Genomic DNA, 27,591 nt, shown 5'->3' on the forward strand with positions numbered 1-27,591 from the left:
TTTCTGGCAAAAGGTCCCTTTATTTGTAATCCATATGGTGCAAGGCGTGGAAGTTGACCATCGGTTAAAGCCCAAATTACCGGTATCCAGACAGTAAGTCCATCCAGGCTGGTTTGGATATGTGTCCAAATTGGAAGTAAGTGCTGCAAATACTGGTTCCCCTGCATGTACGGTCTGTTCAGATCGCACCAGCGAACCGGCAGATATTGCCGGTTCGCTAACCTCCTGTGGGGGCGCGGGGAGGAGGCAGCGCTTAGAGCTCAATAGTGTGAACGGGAAAGAATTCACTCTGCAACAAACCGGTAATAACCCTTCTTTTTACCAAGTTCGTATTGCCGTGTTGCTGTAACCGGTAACCCCTTTCACAGCACACCAATTACCGGGTTGAACCGTCAAGAAACAGGCATGTACCCGGTAAATAGATGCGATGTTAAAGGGGTATTAGTTTGAAAGGTTCAAAAGGTTGACATGACAATGATCAACACACAAATGTTTGACACATTGATTGATTTACTATCTATGTGGACTGCAATTGGGAATAGTAACCTGTCCTGTGGCAAACGCAGAGGTAGAGGAGCGTGCCACCTTGGGCAAGCGAAGCGGGCCTAAGTTTTTAGTGATGGTGGTCTCGTATCTGGACCTAAATATGGTAGATCTTCTATAACACACCACCATTAAATCATCGCTTTTAGATTTATTTAGAGTATTACTGATATGTGTGCATTATGTTATACAACTTATTATATCGCTTATGTTTTTTACTGCGCTATTAGTGTGTTATTTTTCTAGTTATGTATGTATGTATATTATTTCGTGACAGTTTTTCCTCTGCAAAAATCGTAATTACATTTAAACGACAAAGTAACAAAAAGGATTTACTCAATGTCATATTATGGGCCAATGTAATAGGGTGTGAGAATCAGCAAGTGAGAGATTATGGGAGAGTTTTATAATTTTTTTAAAGCAGCAATCATTTACACTGTAAAATCAGGTTGATTTTATGAAGTAATTGATTGCCGCTTTAAAAAAAAACAAAAAGGGAAAACTCTCCCAAAATCTCTCACTTTCTGATTCCGACAATCTATTACATCTGGCCCTAGATTTTTCGGTTCTCCGTAAAATATCATTTGCTTCTGTGCATCTGCCGTAACTTCAAGTAATTCAAATAAAATCTTGTACTCTAGCTGTGTATAGTTTGGTGGATTAATATGCAGTACCCTTGCCATAATTGGGAGTGACTAATACATATGACTCTGTATACTGGATCCCAGGAGGCAGTGGGATGGAAAGTGTGCAGCAGGAGACTGCTGTGTGTCTCTCTACCCCTTACAGGTCCCACTTCACAGCCTAGCTCACCTCTCCCTCTCTCAGCCCTGCGCTCCTTTCAGGCTGTGTGGTCGGTATCAAGGGAGGTTCACGTTGCTCCATAAAAAAAGTAAAATTCATCAAGGCTGCCGTTGCCAAGCCTGTGTAACCGCATCTCGGCATGGCTTCCCCCGTCATCACTGTCTGGGCTCCTTCAGAAAATCAGCTTTCCCAGGCTGAAATGAAAAAAAAAAGCTTGCTTTCAAACCTGGCACCACTTGAATTGTTAATATATATAAGGTTGTATTATGTTTGGGTGGCGTATTAAAAATCAGCTAAGTATTGCTTCGAGATTCAGTATTCAGCTCTGTGGATGGGGTTTGGGTGTAATTATTAGGCTATTTGATGCTAAGCTGATACTCTGGCCGTTTCCACTTAAGTTAAAGGCATACTAAAGTTAAAATACAAAGTTTTTCCAATATGAAGTGTGGTCTTGCAGTAAATATGTGTTTAGAAGTCAGAGGCAGATCTGGAGAGATGGTAGAACATTACTGTGATCATACTAATGGTCCATTACCATAATCCGCTTCTGCCTAGGATTACATAGATATGATATTTAACCATACTTGTCTACTTTAAAAACATCTCCTATTTCAAAATTCATAATTTTATTTATATAGCGCTCTTTCTCCAATAGGACTCAAGGCGCTTAACAGATAGAATGAATATAATACAGTACAGGAAAAAGGAGGTACAGAAAAGCTTTTCATAAACAATATTTAAGGGAATTATAGAAATTCTTGAGTAAACAGGAAAGTCTTGAGTCTGTTTTTGAAGGATTCTAGAGTGGGAGCCTAAAAGTCTTTCATCTAAAGATGAACTGGCAATTATGCCATCATGGCCCCGATGGGGAAGAGAGCACTATCGGCAGGTTGGTCTTCTGTCCAAGTAGTTGCAGGAGAACTCCAGAAATTTGTGGGTCTCCCAGACATTCTATGCCTACTTGCCTACTTTTGCAGTTCCAGTTAGTAAAAGCTACTTGTTGATAAAAAATATGTTTGCTCAAGTATTGTGTTCTACTTACAAGTGATTTGATATAAGTAGCCACGAGTAACCTTATTTGAATTTGCTTGTAGCCATAGGAATCACTGTGCCTTATGTAGGGAAATGGCACCCATGATCCCATTTCAATTTTTTTCCCCAAAAGGAAAAATGCTACATCATTAGGGTAAAGGTGCAAAGGTGCATACACACTGGGCGATTATGCCCAGCGTGTATGGAGTGCGATGACCGCTGTCATTGCTGGGGGGGAAAGCCGCTGAGTGCATACACAGTGAGCAGCTTTCCCCCTGTCTGGTGCCATCAGCAGGGGGAGGACGGCTTTGCATAGCGCAGCGCTATGCAAAGCCATCCTCAAAAGCAGCTCATCTGCTGGTAATACCAGCAGATGAGTGGCTTTCCCGGCGATGATGCGGGAGCACGCAGCACCGCTCATTGCCGGGGCATACACACTGGGCAGCTTTGAGCTGTAAGCCGCTCAAACTTGCTGTTTTGAGCGTCTTTCAGCTCAAAGTTGCCCAGTGCGTATGGGCCTTAAAGTGCAAAAGGGAGATTGCTAGACTCTTCAGGGAGATTGCTAATATTTCAGGGAATCTCCCTGATATTCAAGGAGAATTATAGTTTTGAGCAGACAAGTACTCTCTTATTGTTGGGGCACTCATGATGTATATAGTATAAATTGTCTATTTAAGTTTAAAAGTGTCAAATTTATAATAAGACAAATTACTATTTGTAGCTAGTATTTTACAGATGTTACCTCCGCATTCTACTAGGGACAGAATTGTCCTGTAAGGAACTCATTGAGCTTTAGACATTCTTTTACCTTTTTCTGAGAATTCCTGGATATCGTTTACAAAACCCCTACACTACAGTATATACCTACAATTTTCTATTTAAACTTAAATAGATAATTTATACTATGTACATCAAGAGTGCCCCAACAAAAAGCGAGTACTTGTCTTCTCAAAACTCTATACTCCAAACTGGTAACACCTCTACATGAGCTGTCTTATATACTGCAGAGACGCATCTCGTCTTACTTTATATGATTATGGATATTAAATATATTTAATTATATCAGAATCCTTGTACATGGTCCCTCCCATACTCTCCATTTCACCACCTTATATATTCAGGGAGAATTGGCAATTCTGATTCTGTGAGAGTAGGTAAAGTAACAATAGACATAAATGATCTCACTGGAAGCTATTGCACTCTCTGATCATCCATGAGGGGTATTGCCTGACTGCAGCGTATGCTTGTTGTCAGATAGGTCGGGTGGCATGGTAGAAAAATCATGCCTCCATAATGCATTCCTTATTTCATCATTTCCAATTAGCTTCAGGAAATATGTTGTGAACAGCAACTTGCCCACTAGGCTTTGTGGTTCTTAAAAAATTTATGCCAGATCCCCAAATGGGAGTCCTTTTTAAAAAGGCATACTGATCTGATTATGAGTGTAATGCTGGGTACACACTGGCCGTTGTTATTGATATCATTAACATTATGGGGTCTATTCAATTAGAGCCGGAAACTGTCGTTTGTCGGAAAACGGCAGCTTCCTACTTTTTTAAGTCAAATCCATGATTCAACCTATTGAATTTTGTAACAATTTATTCTGACAGGACGGAATTCTCTGACCTGTTGGAAAACACGCATAGCTGGCAATCCACGGGCTTTTGTTGGAAACAGGACCAAATTCAACAGGTTTTGGGCCGTTTCTGACAATCCGACTGTAAAAACAGTTGGATTGAGGAGATGAGGCGGGGAGCTCGGCGCCGGGTAATCAGCAGCCAAATCCGACAGTTGGATTTGGCTTAGATACGATAGTCGGATTTGGCGGCACAATTGAATAGGTATTGTCAGATCCATTCTGACAAATGCATGTTGGAATAGATCCGACTGCAATTGAATATACCCCTATAGAGTGCAAATTGCCTAGTGTATACGTTAAATATCATCCCATGCATCGTTAACAACCCCTTCCATCATCGGAACATGCCGCTTAACCCTTTGAGCGCCAACGTTGCTGTGAAAGAGCCTTAAAATATCCACTAAAAAGCCAAGGTCGCTCACAGCGAGTGTTCCTTTTTTGGGTGCAATATTTAACTAAACTTCAATTTATTGACTTGCCTGCATTTACATTTAATTATACGAAAAGAACAGTCGCTGTGAGTGACAATGACATTTTTTTGCAGATATTTTAAGGATCTCTCACAGCGACTTTGGCACTCAAAGGGTTAATGTTGATGTACGGAGCGATATCATTAACAATAAAGAGGAGGAGGGGTCTACTAACATACCAGCACTTCAGTAGCCCCAGTGTACTTTAGCCACTTCCCATGCAATGACAACGCCCCCTTATTGTGTGCTGATTGCCACACCCTTTGTGAGACATGACTATACAAAACATGAGGGGCCGGGCACGTGGAAAAATTACACCTAAGAAGAAACAGAACATCGGGAAGAATAATAATAGAGGTTTTAGCAAATGGTACTTTTATTTGTTCCTTACACATGTATTTATATAAAACTTACTAACTTTATTAGTCTCATTAAGAGCCTAACATCTACTAATGTAAGCCCCATGTGGTCATAAAATACACCTGAGCAGTGAGCACTATAAAAGTTACAATTACTATTATACAGTTGCAGCGGATCTCAAACTGTGGGACTCGACCCCTGAAGTGGGTCCCTATGATATTAGCAAGGGGTCAGAACAAGATGTTGCTAGCCATCATGCTAATGACTCCTCTGATCTTCCAGCTACTGATCCAAGGAAAAATCAGTTGAATTGTCTGTTACTTTAGACTCTTTGGATCACTGGCTTAGAGATCTGAGGAGTCATCAGGAAGCTCTGCCCCACCCCAGTGCTCTGCGGGTCCTTTTACGATCGGGGCAGGTGGTATTAGAAATGGGGCAGCAAAGTGGCGGGAACTTCTTGGATGTTCCCAGTCGCTCTGCCCCTGTGGTATATTATTACAGACAAGACCATGATAGATGCATTGAGTGGACGCATCATCGTTCACCTCTGAGTCAGACCCTTACTGGCCTGCACTTCATTCTTCATATGTAGAGCATAGAGAATCTGCGGGATGTGTTCACATTTACTACACAATCCATCATTTACTGTAATTGTAGTTGTTAGAAAGTGACAGCCTCCGAGTTCCCTTGAATGTACAAATCCCTCTTGGCTTTCCAAGTTCATTACAAGATGGAGCTGCTGAATGTAAATGCTGCAAGGCAGAGCTGAAAGGGACCTCTCTCCGCAGCCCGGAACAACAAAATCATCCAAGTGTTTTGACAACAAAACCTGCTACTGTTCTACAATCCACCGCCTCGGGCCTACAACTTCTGAAGACTCTTGGGAAACAGTTAGAGCAGCGCCTGCTGTCTCCCAGGACATGGCTGCCACGAGGAAACATCGCAGTAGTACACAAGCTTCACATATTAGTGTGCTGCAGCATGCATGATAGTGCTGACTGCTGAGACAGTAGGCCTTAACCCGGGAGGTGCTAAAATAGAACTGCGGTAAAAATCCGGTTTTCGGGTTCTTACAGCTTTCTCATATGAACAAAGCTCTGCACAGTGGCTTTCCAATGCTGAGGGTAATGCCTGCTGTTGCTGGTGGTACCCTATAGAAGCAAATGGGCTTCTTTATGCATCCCACTGCCTTAGCAGCCCCGCACCTCTAACTCCAGCCCACCTTAGTTCCTGTCCTAGCAACCTCCTAGCACGCTACCTGGATCCAACAATCTCCTCCTCCCTAGCAACATAGCGCACTTTCCAGCTTCACTTTCCAGCTGCAGGGCAAAGGAGGAGGAGCCTAGGACTCAATGTAGGAGGCTCCTGGGGGCCAGAAGACAAAGAAGACTGGGGGCCCCGTCTCCTGCAGATAACATTCATTCCCCCCTCCACCTTCACTTCCACCACCCCAACAGCACCCAGACAGGGAGAAGGAGGACAGTGGCACATGTCCTCTGGAATATATGCTTATTCTTGCTCTGTGGCACAAAAAGCAGAACCTGGCACCTGGAGGAGACTGTCTTCCATTGTATTTTGCCTCATGTATGGGGTGGTTATATTATTGGTGCCTGATGGGGTCCCAACAGTCGGGATCCCGACAGTCATTTAACCGACGTTGGGATCCCGACTGTTAAAACACCAACAGACGGGTTCCCGACGGCCATCGGCTATTCTCCCTCGTGGGGGGCCACGACCCCCATAGAGGGGGAATATAATAGGTGGCGAGCGTAGTGAACCACCGTGCCCGTAGTGTGGCAAGCACAGCGAGGGGCTTTGTTGCGCTCTCCATGATGTCTGAGTCTGGCCAGTCGGGATCCCGACGTCAGGTTAATGACTTTCGGGATCCAGACTGTCAGAAACCTATACCACACCCATATTATTCACATGCATACATACCACTAGCAATACAGTGAACAGCACATAGATGAAATTGAAGGCCCTGGGAGACATTGTGTTAAGGGGAACTTGTGTAGTTTCACGGCCCGCGGATCACATGCGATTTGCATCCGATTTGCATGCTATGGAATTTAGCCCACCACCACTATCCACGTCAGACTGAAGTGTGGTGACCTGGTTATAACCCCACTATCCACGTCGGCATGGAGTTGATTTTATAAAGTGTGGTGAGCGCAGCGAGTCCCACAAGGGGACGCAGAAAACGAGCCTGAAGCCTGGTGAGCACAGCGATCCGCGGGCATTGCCGCCATGAAACTACACAAGTACCTGTTAATGTCTAATGAACCAGTGTGCACTAGTTCACAGCTCCTGTTATATTGTGACTGAAAGAAATACACATCCATTCATAAGTCAGGTTTGTATATAACACTGCATATTCCCATCATGCACCTGCTGTCCTAAAATATCCTGACAATAGAAAAAAGGAATGATGTTTACTACAAAAGTACGATCATATCTGGAAGGCCGGGCATATTTAAAAATGAATCGCCATCGCCCACATAGAAACAATAAAGTAAACATACAAATAAAATAAATCTAGAAAAACAATCATCTTTTATTATTATTATTATTATTATTATTATTGTTGTTTATTTGTTGGAGTAATTTCTTAGCAGATATTTCCTTTTTTAATTCTTCCAACTTCTTAATTGAAATCAGTGGGGTGGTCGTGACTCTGGAAAACCAAGGGTTAACCAGTAACGCTTAAGCCATGAACTCTGACAAATGTGCTTATCCTTCATACAGTGAAAAGGACCCCTCGGGCATGCTACGGGGGACAGAGGGAAAAGGCTGCATATATATAAATATATATATATTTATTGTCAGCAGTTCTGCAGCATTAGCAGCAGCAATACTGTACATACAGTATGCGATGGGTAAAGATGGCCACTGATTACTCAGAAATAAGAATGACTTTAGGGGCTGTTGGCAGGAACACGGTGTACATGAGACCCAACTAAACTCAACATTTTGTCAGAAAGAAATAATGATTGACAGTTCTGTCCGCCTTCCTTCCATTCAGCAGATCTTACCAGCCCAGCAGCATACAACAGAATTCCAAATCTGAGTCTGGTAGAGTATAGTAAGTACTGTAGGCAGGTCATTCAATGATAACTTTAGAATGGTACAAACAGATAAATAAAATACTGTACTGTACGCCCAAGCACTGCTTAGGAGCATCAGGCCATGAACAATTTATGAAAGGGAAGATGTAGTTATTTGTAATTTCTTAAGGTGCGTACACACGGGGGAGATATATTGCTCAGCAATATATTGCTGAGCAATATATTGCTCAGTCTCCTATTCATCAGCGACCAGAGATGGTCGCTGATGAAAAGAAACCTCTGCCGGCGGTGCCGCAGAGGTAATCAGCTGGTCGCAGGAGCAAGCTCCTGCGACCAACGATTATAATGGGGCTGAAAACGGGAGCACGCACCCGGCGATTTATCGCCGTGGCACACTCCCATCACTGGCAATATGGTCGCCAGCGACCATATTCCCAGCGATTTCAGCCCCTATCGCAGCCGTGTGTACACGGCTTTAGTTGTGATTTAGTGCAGGGGTTCTTAAACTCGGTACTCAGGACCCCACCCAGTTCACGTTTTCCAAGTCACCCGCCAAGTGCACAGGTGCATTCATTACTCATTGACACATTTTAAAAGGTCCACAGGTGGCACTAATTATTTCACTTGTGATTGTGTGAGGAGACCTGCAAAACATGCACTGTGTGCGGTCCTGAGGACCAAGGGGGGTATGCAATCCCGGATCACGGCTGTCGATCCCTCCTGACAGCCGTGATCTAGGCCCGTTTACGTTTGCTCAACAGCAAATTTGCAGATGAGATTCAATGTTGTGCCTGCTGATCGGTGAAAAGTGGACGTGTCCGCGTAAACGGCCATGGATTGTTGATCTGCGGGCGGGATCGGCAGAACGGGCCCGACAGCTTCTAAAGTGATCCCTCTTCAATGCAGTCGGTAAAGACAGCATTGAATAGGGCCCCACCGCTATTTCCTCCGTCGGTAATAGTGGCGGAGGATTGCATACCCCCCCAAGTCTGAGAACAATATCTCATTCAATGTCATGCCTGCCGATCAGTGAAAAGTGGGCATGTCCACGTAAACGGCCATGGATTGTCGATCTGCGCATGAGATCGGGACAATCCACGGCCGTTACCTGCAGAATGGGTCCGACAGCTTCTAAAGTCAGGCTCGTTCTGCCGTGATCCCTCTTAAATGCTGTCGGTAAAGACAGCATTGAATAGGACCCCACCGCTATTTCCCCCATAGGTAATAGTGGCAGAGGATTGCATACCCCCCAAGTCTGAGAGCCTGGGATTTAGTGGATTAAATCTACAGTCAGCCAATGATAATCTACCTCAGACTCAGACTGACCCGCTGGGGAACCAGGGGATTCACTGGTAGCACTCAGTGATTTATGACCCGCCCACTTTTTAGTGGGACGGGGCCCAACACAAACCTTCAATAAGTGTAAATGCCCCCCGGGCATTGAGCCGCCCATCTGCGCAAATCCTGCTGCAACCATGGCAAAGGTGGCAGCTGTGCACCCACTCTGCCTTCCCCTGATAGAACCATGGCTCAAGGGTTCCGGGGAGCATCAGGATTTTGTTCTGCGATCACTGTGTCATGAGATCACGTGCTGGACCCACCCGCTCTATCTACCGGTGGGACATAAACATCTCAGGCTGACACTGATCTACCTGGTGGACACAATGGAGCCAGGATTACCCTATCCTGCCCTTATGTGGGGGTTTTATATTACAAGGGCATGGTGGCAAGGAGGCTCAAATCAATTTATTGTCTAGGTGCCCCTAGGGCAGAGGTAACCAACTCCAGTCCTCGAGAGCTACCAACAGTTAATGTTTTCCAGGTCTCCTCACAGCATCGCAATTGAAGTCATTAGCTCCACCTGTGGATCTTTTAAAACATGTCAGTGAGTAAATACTACACCTGTGCAGCTGCTAGGTGGGCTGGAAAATATGAACTGTTGGTAGCTCTCGAGGACTGGAGTTGGCTACCCCTGCCCTAGGGTCTTAATAAAGCTCTGCCAGGAATGCCCTTTATATAGGTCAAGGGTAGTGCAGCAAAGTAAACTTGTCTATTACTTTGTGCTTGTTCTGTAGACTAGGTCCTTTCAAACTTGCTAACTTAGGTTCCCAGTATGGAATCTTCTGATGTCCGCGAGCAGATTGGTTGGTTTGGTTTATGACTGTTGACCGGTAAAGTGGTGAGATGTCAGCCAAGAAGCAGACTTGACGTACCAGAATCTCTATGTCAGTCAGAAACCCAGGAAGAGGTAGTGGAAGAATGGTGAGGAGCAGGTGGGCTTGCTGGCCGTGGCTCAGTGCGATGGTAGAATTCCAGTACAATATGCAGGGAACCCAGTGTCCGTGGATCCACTATCTCATGGCCTGACAATAATGTGTCCTAAGTGATCCTAAAAGTAATCCCAGCAAATAGGTCACACAAGCACCGGCAGCTAGCCGTGGCATTTTACACAGGAAGGCTGGTAAATCCTGGAGGCTTTGTGACGCAGCCAACCAGCAGCATCCCAGAATTAGTCATGCAAAATTACCACTTAGTGCAAATGAATCAGATATACTGCAAGGCACATGAGCTGCACATGTTGGGCTAGATTACAGCAAATTCTACTTACAGCCCAGGGATTGAGTCAGTACTGAGACAGGTACCATTCAAGGCAGAAATGGAAAATGGGACATTAGTCTATCCGTTTTCTGTATGGCATTAGCCAGTAAATAAAAATACATAATAAAAATGATTCACAATGGTAATAAACACTGAATATATAAAATGCTCAACTAGTATCCAACGGACATCATTGACTTACAGATGGGACCGCGGCCATTGCCACGGATGTGGCGATTGGCGCAGATACATCTGTATGTACTTAAAAACAAATATAATATTGTAGAGGAGATCAGTATGATATGGAGTAATCCACATCAAAATAATTTTTTTTTATTGGGATTTCATTATTATTTTTATTTGCAGTATATTAAATGCGTATTTAAACGCTTAGCACAAACATAACTGATGCCCCAAAATGTATTTTAACCCTTTGGTCAAAATAGGTGTGAAAACGTTTTTATTTATCATAATCATAATGACCTGTAATGTTACCTTATATAAGGAATATAATCTGTTACACAACATTTTTTATTTGAATTTATATCATAAATGTGAGCGACGCTGGCGTTTTTAGTGGATATTTTGCACATCTCTCACAGAGATGTTGGCACTCAAAGGGTTAAATGCAGCATCCTAACAGACACATCACCCAAACCAAACAATACATGAAAATCAGGATACCCAGACTAAATACTATTTACAATCAGCACTTGTCATATAAGTCAGGAATATAGTCTATTGCAGGCTTGCTTACCCTCCCGGAATTCCCGTGAGGCCCCCTGGGAAGGTTGGAAATCCTCCTGCATTTGCCAGGCAGCCCCCGCACCCCACTGCCTTGCCGCACTAATTACCGGTTTTCACGGGTCCGCGGCAAGGGGTGGGACTAAAATGACGCAAATTGTGTCATTTCGCATCATTTTACCCCCGCCCCCTACTCGCGGACCCGCGAATCGCAGCGTTTGTATGGATTGGGGGCAGGGCTTTGAGTCATCAACCCCCATCCAGTCATCAACCCCCATCCCCCACCCCCTGACCTGGAGATCCGGCTGTCCTCTCCGGGCTTCTCCCGGAGAGGCAATTTTAAAAGTCGGCAAGTATGGTCTAATGGACCTGCACATTGCCTTACAGCAGCATGCATGTCACCAGTGCAGACCGACTGTAGATGCATATTTAAACACGCACATACTGTAGTACCTGACAAACATAAACCTGCTATATATACATAGTGCTGCGTTACCAAGCTCATTCAGTAATTTGGGTAGAAAATACATTAAGCCTACATGTATTTTCCCTAGCTCATTCAGTAATTGAGATAGAGAACATATTACTCCTCCATATATTATATTATTTTTAAATTATATAGAGAACCTATTAAGACTCCATATATTAAACACACTGTAGCTCATTAACTAAATTGGTTTGAGAAACAATCATCAATCCCTAGCTAGAGGACAGGACATTGATATGTAACAGACACTGGGGGGCCCTGTAAACCACTGATTGGTATGCTAAGTGGATAGCATTAGCACAGTCCTGCGCTGCAACATGGCAAAATCAACCTGGGTTTGCAGTGTAAATGATTGCTGCTTTAAAAAAAACAACAAAGGAAAACTGGCAAAATCTGTCACATTCTGATTCTCACACCCTATTACATTTGTGCAGTCCACAAGCAAAGCCTATATTCACCTAGCTGAGCGATTCTTTTGCAGTTGCACATGCGCGGAAAGGCGCTGCTGCGTTCTGGAAATGCGGTATTGTGATAAGCCTCCTATGTGTTCCAGAAGTCAGGACAATTGCATCCAATCGCCAGTAAGATGTGTCCCAATGGGGAGCCCATAGCGAGGCTTGGAACACTTCAGCTTCGTTTCCTGTTAGGGAGCTCGGTCTGGGGACTTACGATAGCCGGGTCTGACTGCCGCCCCGCTGCCCAGCCGGTCTAGCACACACGCATGGCCAGTACCTGCATTGAGACGCAGGGAAAAAATGCCCAGTGCACATTCAAAACGGGGACATGACTACGCCCCTTTACCTGTGGCCACACCCCCTTCTGAATGTGTCCAGATGTTCAGATGTTGGAGGGTATGATAAAATGCCTCTAGGTATAAGGGCATACTCGCGGTCCAATTTTGGCTTAAGTTTCCTTACGATTTTGACTATATAGTCAAAATCATAAGGAAGTTTAGCCGAAAATCGCAGTGTTAAGGGGCTTGCGATACCCATGTGTGGTCCCATGCGGTTGGTATCTCAAGTAAAATATACTGCAAGCTCCCATTCGCAATCAGTAAGCTTTTAGGTAGCGTTTATCAAGTGTGTTCTGTAAAATGATAGATAGAAACTGGTCACGATTCCAACAAGTTTGGGAACCGCTGGCATAGATCCTACATGTGTGTAATAAAGAAGGAGCAAAATACAGACTGTATCTTTGGTCATACAGACCTCACTGCCATTCTATTTATTTCCCCAGAGCTACAGCCAGAGATTTCCCTTAATTCCAAATTACTCGGACATTTAATCCGCCTCTTTCCTCTTATTTGTGTAACATACCTGTAACATTAGTAAGGAGAGAGATTGAAAGATAAATAATTAAAAAGTCATTTCAAGAACTAGCACTTTATACAAGCAGTTTGTAATTAGTCCGAACAGACAGCGCAGTGAGAAAACACAAACCTGATTTCAGCTGCTGCGGGACTGGCTCCCATGATGCCGAGTGTGGAGAGATGCCAAGCTCTGACCCATGCTTATTTTAAAGTGCGTCTATCATCAAGCAGAAAAAGATATGCTCTATTAACAGCTCTCCCACCGCTGTGTACTTGTATGCCGCAGTTGTTTATTTTTGTTAAATTGCCACAAAACACACAAAGATAGAACAGTGCGGGACTGTGTCTCCAGGCATTTCATCACTTCTCCTCCCTTATCACTGCTTCATACATCTACCCCTAAATAACTTGTTGCCACAAAAAAATTATTACAGAAATAAATAGTACCTACTAGTGGCGGCTATTACCAGTATGGAGGAGGGGGGCTGACGCAATGCGCCCGCCCCCCCTGCTGCTGCTGCCGTCCTCGGACACCACTGTACTCCACGGCCGCTGCGCTCCCGAGTCCCCTGCACAGGGCCAATGTTTGCGCAGTAACTACATACATACTGCGCATGCGCTGGCCCAAGCCTCTGTGGTCTGCCTTTGCAGCAGCCCCCGGAGGATTGATCAGGTTCCCGGGTCCAGCGCATGCGCAGTATGGTCCGCGGCTGCTGCGCATTTGCGCAGAGAGAGGCATCCCAGAGGGAGGGAACACCTCCCAATGGGACTGCCTTGAGTGACTGGCAGGTCAGACTTCCAATAGGAAGTGACTGCTAGTCACAGTGAAGCCAGTGCTACCTGGGGGGGCTGCAGCCTTGCTGCCCATAGGTAAAAACCGCCACTGGTACCTACAGTGGCTGCATCGTATGTGGACAAACAAAGCAATTAGTTTTGCATAAATAGAGGTATTTGAGGACCTTTCAAACACATAAGGACAGTCTCAGACTGGGGTACGAAAGGCCCACCAGGGATTGCAGTGGGAGGGGCCAAGCTACATATTGATGAATAAATATCTTGCAACCAGCCTTGGGCGTATTAAGAGAAAAGGGGGCTGGCAGTGATGTGTAATGGCACCAGGCACTTGTGTACTCTAGAGTCTACTGTGCCTGTGCAGGGATTAAAGAAAAACAGTGTGGTGGCCATGTTCCCTGCGATTCCCCCTTACTGCGCAGAACGGATGCTGCATCATTTTCTTGCCATTTTTGAAAGGCTGGTTTAGCACCACTGAACTCTGGAGAGGTCAGTATCTCTTTATTGGCAGCAGCAGGCTGGAAAATCTACTGCACTTATTAGAAATTGGCATCAGGTTAAACATTTTTCTATTTGGGCCGTTGGAGGCAGTGGGCCCTCAGGCAGTGGGGCCCCCTAGGTATTTCCCCTGTACACCTGTGGGCCACTTTAACCCAGTATAAGTACACCTTGTTGACGGAAAAGGTAAGAGGTCAACACCCAATCTCTGCCCCTCTGAGCATGTACAAACATCCCTGTAGGTTGTTGGAAGAGGTTTTGGGGGAAATGTAATAGGATGAGAGAATCCGAAAGTGAGAGATTTGGTAAGAAATCTCCAGGTTTTTAAAAAGTGGCAATCATTTACACTGCAAAACCAGTTTGAATGATTGCCGCTTTAAAAAAACTGGCGATTTCTTACCAAATCTCTAATTTTCTGATTCCCTATTAAATCCCTCCCCCCAGGTATAATAGAAGAGGTGCGCGTCAAAAAATTGTTCAGCCGGCAAGGTGACTAAACTTCTATATAGACAGGGTACGTGTCTAAAAATTAGTCAGCCGGCAAGGTGACTAAACTTCTATATAGACAGGGTACGCGTATATCTATATAGATAGATAGCAGATCATAGCAGATATACATATATATATATATATTTCATATATACTCCCTATTGAAATGCTATAAAGAATAATGGGAATGAAGTCATACATATTTCAACGATTATTTCTTTAAATACACATGGGGAGAGGTGGATGCTTCTTGTGCTGTAGGAGAGATCATGCAGCTATGGAATGCCCACATGGGTGTTCCAATTTTGGCAGTATAATCGCAAGAACAGCCAGCATATCCGGTCGGATGAATATTAAACAGCACTGAACCTTCGACCGACCGAGAATGGATGGACAAGACCGTTTTTGGCCGTTTATCGATCGTACAGAGGGAATCGGGACAGCGTACACACTATACAATCAAACGTCAATGGAAGAATGGCCCAACGATTGTATATATGTGTACCCAGCTTAAGAGTGGAGGGAGCCTTGTCTACCACCTGTAAAACCACACAAAGAGGAAGTGGATTATTTCTGATTATTTATATACACACAAAGACCATAGCACTATACAGAGAATATTTCACTCATTGACGCCAGTCCCTGCCCCAGTGTTGCTTTCAGGGTTGCCGACCCTCCCGGAATTTGCGGGAGTCTCCCGAAAACCGGTCCCCAGAAGGGTGGGCAACCCTCCCGGAATCAGGGGGACCCCCACTGAGGCCCCCCGATCGCGGCATTTAAATGCCGCAATCCGCGGGTCTCAGAGGAGGGGGCGGAGCTAAAATGGCACAATCGTGTCATTTTAGCCCTGCCCCCTCCATGGAGATTAGTTATTTCGGCTATTTGCCGTAATGGGGGCGGGCTTAATGACATCACCATTAAGCCCCGCCCCCAAACTCGTAATGAAAGATTCCTCTCCGGGCTTCTCCCAGAGAGGATTTTGTGCAAGTCGGCAACCCTGGCTTTCAGTCTGTATGGAATGCCACATGTACAGTACACAAAACAATCCCTAGCCAGTCTATAGGGAGACCATACAAACTCCACAAACACACACTTAGGGGTTATTCTAATTTCTTTGGTCCCCCGTTCGCACGTTGGACCAATGTTTTTCTGCACATGTGCAGATGCAGGGTGTGAGCGGGCACGGCGAACTACATGTTCGCCGTCCCGCTCACACATAGCAGTGCAGGTGAGGGACGTGGGTCGGTGGCGGCAGGCACAGCCCATGGGAATGCCCAACGTTTCATGGGCGTTCCCATGCAAATCGCCTGGCGACACGCATGCGGCAGCTGATGTCAGCTGCCAGCCTGCTTCCCACACAAGGCGCTCGCAGAGCAGAGACACCATAGAGGTGTCTCTGCTCTGCGAGCGCTGGAGAAATCATTCGATGGTCGCCGACCATTGAATGATTTCTCCCCCGCACCCAAGGCTGCAAATGGACGATTATGCAAATCATCCATTCGCAGGCATGGGGTGGGGTCACGAGTGCGAGGGGGGTGGCCGGCACTGCAGGAGGTGTTTAGTCCAAATGCAGAGCTGCGAATTTCGCAGTGTTTCATGTGGACCAGAATAAGGTCCTTAGTACCTTGCTGCGAATTAAACCCAAGACCTCAGAGCTAAGAGGCAGTAAGGATAGCCATTACATCATCTGTGCTGCCCATAACCTGTGACATCTTACCGCACAGAATGGGTGTTGTAGTTCCTACACACATAGGGAGTTCCTGTCCTGTGTGTCAGTACAATCTACAGCTATGCCCTGTTTCACCTTTCTCTCTGGCAAACAAGAAATGCAAAAAAAGAGGTTTCAGTACATACAGAAATAATTTTTCTGATATATTTTTTTCCTATATACATATTGGTATAACCGAAAGTTTTTTTTTTTATTTTGACCCTCCCATTTTTATCTATTAATATTTAGCAGTGTAGGTGATGATAGTTATTCATGCTGTGTGTTTCCGTGATCGCTAATAGGTACCCTCCAGGAATTTCCTTCATGTCAGGATAGTGTCCCTTTCAGTGTTTGAAGCCGCTGGTGAACTTCCCAGACTTGAGCATCTCTCCTCTACCCCATCACATTATCCTGAGGTCTTTTTTTTTTGGTATCTCTTAGTGGCCTTTTCAGAATCCTCGGGTACCGGTAACAATGGTTTGTTGTTATATAAAAAGGGAAAAAAAATCCTGTATCCAGAAAAAAGCGAGAGATTCTTCAGTGTTGGAATCTTAGTCACATGGGGCCGTTACAGTCCACCCCCCCTCCTCCAGTTAATCTAGTTTCTATAGAAACAAGATTGGGAAAAAAAGACAGACGGAGAGGGGCAGAAAAGAGTGAGAATGAGAGGAAGAGAGATAGAGAGGTGAGCAGCTATAGGTGCGAGGGGTGACCAGGCTTCAGGTCCGGGGGACACTAGTGGGTAGGGGGGCGGGCGATATGCAGATGGACAGGACGGCAAGTGACACAATCACTTCATCCACATGAATGCCTGGCAATGGTTCCGATACAAACTCTTATCAAGATGCTTCCGAAGGAGAACATGGAGCTAAAGACAGAATAAGAGGAGGTAAGTGTGAGCACAAGTTGCTGAACATGGAACAAAATATATGGATTGAATAATATCAATGTTAAAATAAGTAACTGAGAGATAGATAGAATTTCCAGCATTGGCATTTGTAATGGTTATAGCGGGCACAGTGCAAACTTGCTGTAAGACAGGCAGACATGGATATAGTACCGGCAGTGAGCAGTTGACAAAAATCCATAAGACATTGATTCGTAGATTAACCCCCAACAGGTGGTGGGCAGATCCTGCTCGGAACAGGAATACAGGACACCCGGGTCAACAGACTCCTATACCCTTCTCCATCTGTTGTTCTCATTTGCCACAAAACTCCCGCCTGTCATTTCCATTTATTTATTTATTTATTTTCATTATTTGATTCTGGTCCAGAAGATGTCCACAGGATGGAGTTACAGCCCGGCTTATGTTATACTGCAATAACTCTTCTCCCTGCCTGAGGAAGGTAACTCTCATTACCTTTCTTGGCCCTCCTGCGTCTCCCTCTATTAATAAGAGGATCTGGCGTTTACATGGCGTTTTTCCGTACATAAACTAGTCAAGGTTCACATAACCACCGCCGGTGTCATTTCGGGACTGCGTATATCGAATACGGCCCAAATGCAGTCCCTGTGAGGAACAGTAGCAAAAATGCATAGTGCACTCTGTTATACTTATTAACATGTTGCTGCATCAATATGCAACTAGAAAACAATACATCATTTGCATAAACTACTGTGATAGATATACAAGTTTTTTTTTTTATATTTTTCCTTTAAGTGAAGCCAGCTGTTCACTCTGTTTTGTTAATAAAGTTTTGCTTTTGCAATTTCCTTTGCAGCAGTGCTAGAGTTGGTATTGCACCATATATTACTGTCCTGCAGGACCTTTATTTAAGCGCATCTATGTGGCAGTAACATAAATTATGTGATTGATTTGTTAAATAAGCAGAGAGATCATTTTATTGTGTAGACGCATAAAAAAAACCCCCTCAAACACTTTCCATGGTCTGATATATCTATGCCCGATAGTTACACATCATTGCAAATTTATCTTTTGCTCAGGAACATTCTTTTTTATTTTTGCCAGGTTTATTTGAAGCAGATTATTCAGAAATGCAATCTTAAAACTTAATACCGGTCAGTGACATCTAATGACAAAGTGATTGCTTGGTGTCTTGGTTACACCTGTTCTTCATTCCACGGCAGGTGCAATAATTGCGTCTGCTTGCCTGCTCTATTCTTAAACCTCATTAACATATTTTTACTCCCATTCCATACAACAGCTCAAAATAGGGGAGCAATTTGAGAAATAGTGAGGGCTTAGAGCTTATGCCTGTGCCACTAAACGGTAAACCAGACCCGCAGAGAGACTTGCCTTATTCAGCCATTGAGGACAAATTCCTCGTTTACTTGCTGAGGAGGAAATACCTAATGCTGTACAAAGGTTAGCTGCATTATCATCATCATTATTATTTATACTACCTCAAACGTATGGTATCTGTCAGTGGCTGTCCAGTTGGCATGAAACTGTACGTCCTTACATGCCCTGTGAGCCTCAGACTCACTAGCCGATGTCAAATGATCTACCTGATCAGATAAAAGGCCAGTTGATCGGATATCTCCTTAATTCTAAATCTTTACAAACAATCCATGTTCTCTATGCTGCACAGAGAAAGGCTTCTGATTGGTCCCTGCACTGCCCCCCCCCCCCCCTCCACACACACACACACACACACACATCCTTTTGAACCATGAACTTATAATGAACCTAAAAAGTTCTTAACCAGTCCAGGCCACACGTGATCGGTATGCATATCATTTTGCATGATGATGGTACTGTTTTGTTTGTAGTAACTTTTTAATAAATGTCTCAAATGTACAGTACAGTTTCCGTATATTGCTATAACTGTAAAGTTTGCTAGGTCTTGCTGCTTACTTTGCAGTCTTTCATAAAAGTTTTCAGTGCTGTCAGTTCCCCAAAAACATGCTTTTGAAGGATTGACACATTGGCCCTTATTCAGACCTGATCACAGTACAAATTTGTTCTCAAAATGGGCAAAACCATGTACACTGTAGGTGGGGCAGATGTAACATGTGCAGAGAGACATAAAAAGTGGGTTTTTGTGCTGAGCTCTTTCCCTGTATCTTACTGTGGTGCACTGAATAAGTAGGCAAATTGTAAGTGGCAACAATATTTTACTTGATAAACAAAATAATAAAATCAATAACAAGTGATACAGTTGCAAGTGAATAGGTCAGTGGTTCCAAAACTGTGTGCCTGGGCACCCTGGGGTGCCTCAGGACACTTGCAGGGGTGCCTTGGGTTGGTGGACCAAGATCAATTCATATTATTTATCGTCAATGTACCTGGCAAAACCAGTGCTTGTGGCTGCCAATCATAATATACTGTATGTGGACAAACAGAAGCAAATCCTGTCCCTCACCAGATAACTGTGACATACAGTATAAACACAATGCACTTAATTTAATTTTTTGTTTTCTGAATTTCTCGATAAGAAGCATTTGGCCTAGGGGTGCCCTGAAAATATTTTGATGCTCTAGGGTGCCGTGATTCAAAAAAGTTTGGGAACCACTGGCCTAGGTGCAATAAGTGTGAGAGATCGAGGCCCCCTAAGAATGCGCACCAGGCTGTGCAGAGAGAGTTAGATTTGGGTGGGGTGTGTTGAAACCAAAATCTAAGTTGCAGTGTAAAACTAAAGTATTTACCCTGTATTTACCCTGCACAGAAACAAAATAACTCCAACAAATCTAACTCTCTCTACACCTGTTACATCTGCCCCACCTGCAGTGCACATGGTTTTGCCCATTTTGAGAACAAATTTGTACTGCGATCAGATCTGAATAAAGGCCATTGTTTGGGGTAATTTACTATCAGGACACCAACTCTGTTTTCACACATGAAGCAATACCCATAGATGTTATGGGGACTGTGCAGAGATTGCTAACTGTACAATTTTCAAAGTGCAGCTGTTCTGTGCTGGTACCCGGTAGCTGATGCCATGTTAAGGTGACTTTGGACTTTGTAAATTATAGACTACAATTATACCAGTAGCTTCCAAACTGTGTGCCATGGCACCCTCAGGGGACTTGCAGGGGTGCACTGGGTTGGTGGAGGGACAAAATTTAAATTATTTATGGTCATAAAATATGAAGACAACAGAAGCAAATACTGTCCCTCACCACATAACCCGAACCTGAGAACGCTATTTCATATTTTTTTTTTCTGAATCTCTCCATAACAAACTTTGGGGCGCCTTTAAAAAAAATTCTGATACTCTAGGGTGCTGTGATTCAAAAAATGTTGGGAACCACTGAATGACACTGGACAGTACTTGGGTACCTTAAGATCTCTATCCAGAGAGGATATGATGCTTGAACCTTTGATGGTGTAATGCTAGGATGGGTGGGGCTAAATGTAATTAAGCCATGCCCCCTCCATACCGCAACACAATTCCATGTAAAAGCTTATAATCCTGCCCACTTCCCTTGGAAGCAGGTGGGTATTGGGAAATCTCTCTTCCGTGTGTGCGGTGGACTACATGGCAAATTGTGAGTCATCCGGAACTTGCGGAAGAGGAGGCAAAATATGAATTACACATATCTTCCACCAGAGAGGAATGCGTGAAATAGAGGGCAATGAGAGCTGTACATTAACAAGGCCTAATACCAAAACCTATATATACCTCTTAGTATGAAACAAACACAACTGAGTAAACCGCCCTGTGGGTGTTATATAAATAACTGTTAATGATAATATCCTTTTGTGGTCATGGCAACCTACCTGTTCCCCAGGACCAGGGTATTTTAACTCCAATCCCAAAAATACACCCAACAGCTCATGATTTCATGATCCGAAAATGTGTGGGAAGTTAGTTACCAAGCAAAATAAATGAACTTACCTGTGCGTGATTAAATGAATCCTTAAAACATGATATGTTGAGGTTGGGAGTTGGAAAGCCCTGCTCTAGGAACTAGTGACATTACAAAGGGGTAAAGGAGACCATTATTATGTGACCCAAAACCACTTTACGAGATGCAACCTCTCAATTAGTGCATTTAGTCTAAAAGCTGAATTTGCATGGATATTGCGCAGCCCACATAATGAATGTGTTTCATTTAGCTGTCAGCCCTGTATGGATTTTCTCCTGTGCTGAAGAGAACATATATTCAGCCTTATTCACCAGGAGGTCATGTGCCCAAATACTACGCACAAATACACTACCTGTCAGAAGATTTAGAACACACATTTCTCTACTTGTACCCAGTTTTTTGTCTCAGCGCACTCTGAAATGAAAGCAGAGAACAAATAAATAATTGGGGCCAAAAAAAGCAATCATAGAATTATTTTGTTTAACGAAAAAGAATATAAATGTATGACTCACCAAAGTGGTCACTTTGTGCAGATATTATAACCACAGAACACACTGTGGCGTTAATGGAAATCAAATACTATTCAGTGAAGTTCTTCCTAACACTGTTGCAGAAGCTCCCACAAATGTTCTGCACTAATAGTACAACCAGTTGTGGCAGCTGCCAATCATAAAATATGTGGACAAACAGAAATGCAACTGTACAATACCACATAACTGACCATACAGATGACAGCACAGTGTACTTGTTCATCATTTTGCTGAATTTCTCAATAAGGAAACTTTTGGACTGGGGATAGATACTGTGACAAAATGCTGATTCTCTAGGGCAGTGTTTTTCAACCACTGTGCCGTGGCACATTAGTGTGCCTTGAGCTGTTCTCAAGTGTGCCTCCAGATCTAGAGATGCCCAAACTAGTTTACAGCCATCACCAGTTTTACTGTTATTTACTTGTCTCTTCTTTTCATGTAAATGGCCAATGTATTTTATTTGTGTCTCCTGTGGGGACCAGTGTGATTGTTTTTATATGGGGGGCAATAGGTTTGTTTTTTTGCTGTGGGGGCCAATGTGTTTTGCCCTGTGGGGATCTCATGGTGTGCCTTGGCAATTTAAAAATCTAATTTAGTGTGCCGCAAGGTAAAAAGGTTGAAAATCACTGCTCTAGGGTGCTGTGATTCAAGAACATTTTAGAACCATTGAAGTAACCCATTCTCCAGCGGGTGCCGGTTGATGCTCCTACAGTCAAGATTCCAAAGGTCATTAGTCCGACATCGGAATCCCGACTGATAAATGCCTGACAGTTGCGATACTGACTGACAGGGGCTGTTCACCCTCGTGGGGGTCTGAGACCCCCAGAGATGGAGAATATAACCTGTATGAGTTCGGTGTTGGGGATTCCGATGTCGGACTAATGACCGTCAGGCCACGCCCCCTCCAGCATCCTGCTCCCCTTTCATCATACCCTACCACTTGGGTCCTGATGCTGTTTAATCACTTCTTCATGGATAGAGCCGGAATAACCAGAATCACGTTATCACACCCCCTGCACTTAATCAAAAAGTGGCCAAAAATGTCTCTACAGACTTTTTGAGTTTAACATCGGTTTGAACACAATATTTAAGTCTGGGGCAATTTATTATGAGGTCCGTCTGTTTTCATTGGTAGACGCAACCTTTATAACTATCTATGTGCCGGATCAGAGTTGCACTTGCGCAATTACTGCCTGTGCGGCTGTGGTTGTGATGGTACCCGTCCATTCTGCAAGAGGATTTACTCAGAATTTGCAAAATGATTGACAGCCAGGGGATGTTTAATAGAGAATAAAATGTGGGCGTGTCACAACTGCTTCTGGGGCGTGTCTTATCCTGCGTCTGCAGTCCCATAGACAGTCACAGGGTCTTCGTCGTCGCACCAACTCTGCGTACACCTTTGCAGCTATGAATGCATTTGTGCACAGCTCTGAATCCGACCCTCGGACATTATAATACCACAATTTCACATAAAGAGGCATTAACCGTTAATATCTTCATTATTAAGCACTTTTGTTTCTATTTTGTTCCTATACTCTAACTAGGGGATTGAACACACAACACGTTGTGATGATTATTCGGTGGTGCTGGAGAGTGTATGCGGGGGAAGGAGGGGGGTGGGATACACTCAGATCTGCTGTGGGCAACCAGTCCTCTGCAATACACAATGCAGCATTTTTCCAATCCTCTCCCAGGTGGCTGCTGTCAAAACCAGCAATGGACATATGTCACAGGGTTTGTGTATTTGCCCTTTAAAATGCCCATATCTGAAATGAGCCTCATATCCAACCAAGCACAAAATACCCACTGGCCTTTTCTATTTATATCCAATAGCTCAGCCTGTGGCCTCCCGGCCTCAGTGCTGTTATACTTATCATGTATTCATTTACACGCATCTACTGTACCTACATTGCTGCTGTCAGGGTGAGCTATCATCCACAATGATCCAAGCTGTAAACCTGGAACAGAAGCTGCATAAAATGTATGTGATGTACAATGAAAGCATTTCTAAATTCATGCGCACCCATCATTTAGTCCCAGTGGTGCCCCAGTTTTACAGCCAGTGACTCCCACTGGGTAATTAGGCGTAATGCTGTACGAGTCGCTGTGCGCTGTGTAATGACTGTTCTCTATAGAGCAGGCTCCTGCCACAGCTGAGAGACACATAGCAGTGGCGCCCAGGGCGCGTGTGCAGCACAGTACAGCACAGTACAGTATCTCCCTTTCATAGCTTATTTTGACAACCAGCTGACATCACAAATCCCAGATAATCATTCGGGCTGACAACTTGAAATGAGATCTGAAATCCATACTGAACTTTAGTGATAAAGGACACTTATAAGCACATTCAAAAATACAAGACGGGTCCAAAAATGTTCTCAGTCACACAATCATACAGCATGCCGTGTGGGATTCTGGGTAAGAACAGAGGATTCTATTACTTTTTCAGCTAACGAGACTGGGTAATTCAAAGCTGTATCTCACACTGACATAAACTAGTGCAAGGCCGCAAGGAAAAGACAATAAAAGACATTTCAAAATGGTTTTTTTTAACAACTTTATTTATGTGCAACAACAATGTAACAATATAGAGGAATGCAATCTGTGGAATGGGCCTTTTTTTTTTAACAGGTTGGCTCAGACAAAAAAAAAAAGGGAAGGGAGATGGAGGAGAAATAGGGCTAAAAGTGTAATTGTCTAGAACCCGCGGTTTAGGAGGAGAAGGATGCTACTAATTCATTTAGTGATCTTAATTTTTTCCTTCATTTTTTATATTACTGTACTGTAAGTCTGTATATACTATGTGGGTAGGGCTGACTGTCTCTTGAGTGATTGAGTCTGTACAGTAATACCGTACATGCCAGAACACATATTCGCTAATGTAAAGTTGCCACTAGAACATTTGATGGATCGGTGGTCTAATGATTTATGTAGGCCCCCTAGAAATGTTAGCTTAGGCCTACAGTTATTAGGTGGGTAGATTCTAGTCATGAAATAATTTCTGGGAAAAGTGGGTTTGGGGAATGAAAGGGCAACCTGTACGTTGTACGTAAAACACATTTGCTAAATAATTAGGTGTCTTGTAGGCACCTTGCACCTCTGGATATGAGCTAGTGGAGTATATTGATAGCTGGTCTTGAGGGTCTCTTTTTCCAAATTAACTTCTTGATTTTTGCATTAATGACACTTTCCGGCTATGAAGCTGCTGCAGTGATGTCATTCGCCGACTGTCATGAAGTCATGGAATGCTCATTCTCATGCGGAATTGAGTGGCAGCCGTGAGGCTGATCTACTCTCCCAGAGTGCAGGAGAACTCTGACATTCCAAAAGAATAGCTAATTATGTGCTGAATACAGTACGTGGAACAACCCAGGGGTATAGGAGTGCCTGCCAGGGGTATAGTCATCCATTCCAACTACATGATACCATGTTAGATGGAGCAGGATCACATGCGATACATCGCATGCGGCCCTTTCACAGGCAATTTATCGCATGCGACCACATTCCCGCCACCGGACGCATTGCCACATTGGACCCAGGGGGGCATCAAACACGTGTGATTCAGGCCGATTTTTGGTCCCGATCGAGTGAAATCGGCCCAGATCGGACTAGTGTGTGGGCACCTTTACAAACATGTCAAGCGGCAGCCCATAATGTGCACTTGTGTAAATTGGCGTGACAGTAATTACAGCGTTCCTCGGTAATCCTGAGTTTCAATAACACGCTATATTGCACCCTTCCCCCTCAATACTTCCATTGCTTTAACGTTAATGTTTTTATACTCGTTCTGTTGTAAAACAGAGATGCCTATTGTTGTACTAGCGGCTATATTAAAACCACTACCTGGATGTGCGTGCATCAGCTTGTTAGCCCCGTTCTGCTCTGTGCGGCGCACTTGCACAATGACTGATATCACGAATGTCTCCCTGCAGATTGACAGACAGATCAGACAAGTCAGGGGATTTAAACATTGGGGGATTAAAACCCAGCTCCGCTCTGTGAATAAAGCATTCATTCTGTTTCAGTGTAACCAGACTCAGAACGCAAGTAAAGAGGGGGCACACTGGGGTTCCCTGACGAGCGCTGCTGAATTCCACTTGTTTCTCATGATATTAAATTCCATTTCTAACCCTAGTTATTGAATTTCTCCATATGCGTGTGTAATGCTCGCAGCTGTAGAGCTTCCCCGTTACCCTGCACTGTACACGGCTCTTAAACACAAGCACTATCTACATGCCCAAAGGACGCTACAGTCTTCGCTATTGAGATAACATAATGTGATTTCTCAAGGATTACTCCGGGCAAAAAAAAAAAATGTTTTCAAACCAGGCTTTGTTCATTGTGGAAACCTATTTTTTTCCCTATTTACCCATAAGCAAGCTGACTTTGTAGCCAACGCAAGCTCTGGTTGTTTGTGTGTTGATGTACATGTAACTGACAGTGGTATCTCTTACATATGCCTGCACAGAACTGCATATCTGCCATGATTCATCCTTCTGCTGCAGTACAGTCTGTGCAAACGACTATAAATAGCCTCTGATACAATGCGGTACTGTACCATTCTCCAGACTCCTATTATTTCATTCTAGGCAGCGAGTATTAGTATTTAATCTTTAGAAAGTTTTGTTTGTTTGTTTTCTTGTTTCACCTTGGAGAGCAGGATGTGAGTGAAGTTATATGGACACTCTGTCCTTGGTGCTGAGAGGAGTGAAAGTTACCCGTAAGCCTATGTTTACACTTCTTCTTTGTCCCCTCATGCAGGTCCCTCGGTGGGCTCTCAAAGTTGACCCACAGGTTGTCGCTAAAGGAGAGGTCTGAGAAGAGGAACGATGCTGAACTGGCACCTCTGGAGCAGCCCGTGTTCCGACAGCGATCACTGAGCATTGAATGGTGAGAAGGGGGGGGGGGGGGGCTGTCATGGGGATGGTCCTTTCTCTCTGGATGATGTTGGGACAGAGAGGAGATAATATCTGTTGCTCCTTATATGATACATTTGTATGTAGTTTGTCTTTTGTACACTTATTTTGTAGTCCGTTGCCTTGGTAATTAAAGTTGTTATAGTTTGGCGGAAACTTCTGTTTGTTCCCCTCCAAACCTATGCACCGTATCTGATACCTCGGGGCACTTATGTACTGTATTTGATACTTTGGCACACCTATGCACTATATCTGATACCTCGGGGCACCTATGCACCATATCTGATACCTCGGGGCAGGTATGCACCGTATCTGATACATCGGGGCACTTATGCACCGTATATATGATACAACGAGGCACTTATGCACCGTATTTGATACCTCGGGGGACTTATGCACCATATCTGATACATCAGGGCACTTACGCACCGTATATTTGATACAACGAGGCACTTACGCACCGTATCTGATACCTCGAGGCACGTATGCACCGTATCTGATACATCGGGGGACTTATGCACCATATATATGATACAACAAGGCACTTATGCACCGTATTTGATACCTCGAGGGACTTATGCACCATATCTGATACATTGAGGCACTTATGCACCGTATCTGATACCTCGGGGCATGTATGCACCCTATCTGATACCTCGGGGCACTTATGCACCATATAAGTGCACTTATGCATTGTATCTGAAACCACGGTGCACATATGCATTATATGTGATACCTCGGGGCATGTATGCACCGTATCTGATACCTCGGGGCACTTATGCACCGTATCTGATACATCGAGTCACTTATGCAGCACAAGCGCACAACTGC

At 44.1% G+C, this 27,591-nt stretch overlaps 1 protein-coding gene across 5 annotated transcripts in view; it reads left to right on the top strand.

Moving 5' to 3' along the window:
• LOC146020137 (ankyrin repeat and fibronectin type-III domain-containing protein 1-like) overlaps positions 1–27,591 on the top strand; it is a 442,882-nt gene that overhangs the window by 322,283 nt on the left and 93,008 nt on the right. For 3 of the 5 annotated variants that reach the window (XM_083153004.1, XM_083153006.1, XM_083153005.1), the window contains one exon: positions 26,606–26,734. In XM_083153004.1, the coding sequence (XP_083009130.1) occupies positions 26,606–26,734 (129 nt within the window). Of the gene's footprint in view, positions 1–17,195; positions 17,428–26,488; positions 26,508–26,605; positions 26,735–27,591 lie in introns of those variants that run through there. The other 2 variants (XM_083153008.1, XM_083153007.1) reach the window with 2 other exon arrangements.

This window comes from Crinia signifera, chromosome 7 (genome assembly GCF_055691185.1).
Source record: "Crinia signifera chromosome 7, ASM5569118v1, whole genome shotgun sequence".
Classification (NCBI taxonomy): domain Eukaryota; kingdom Metazoa; phylum Chordata; class Amphibia; order Anura; family Myobatrachidae; genus Crinia; species Crinia signifera.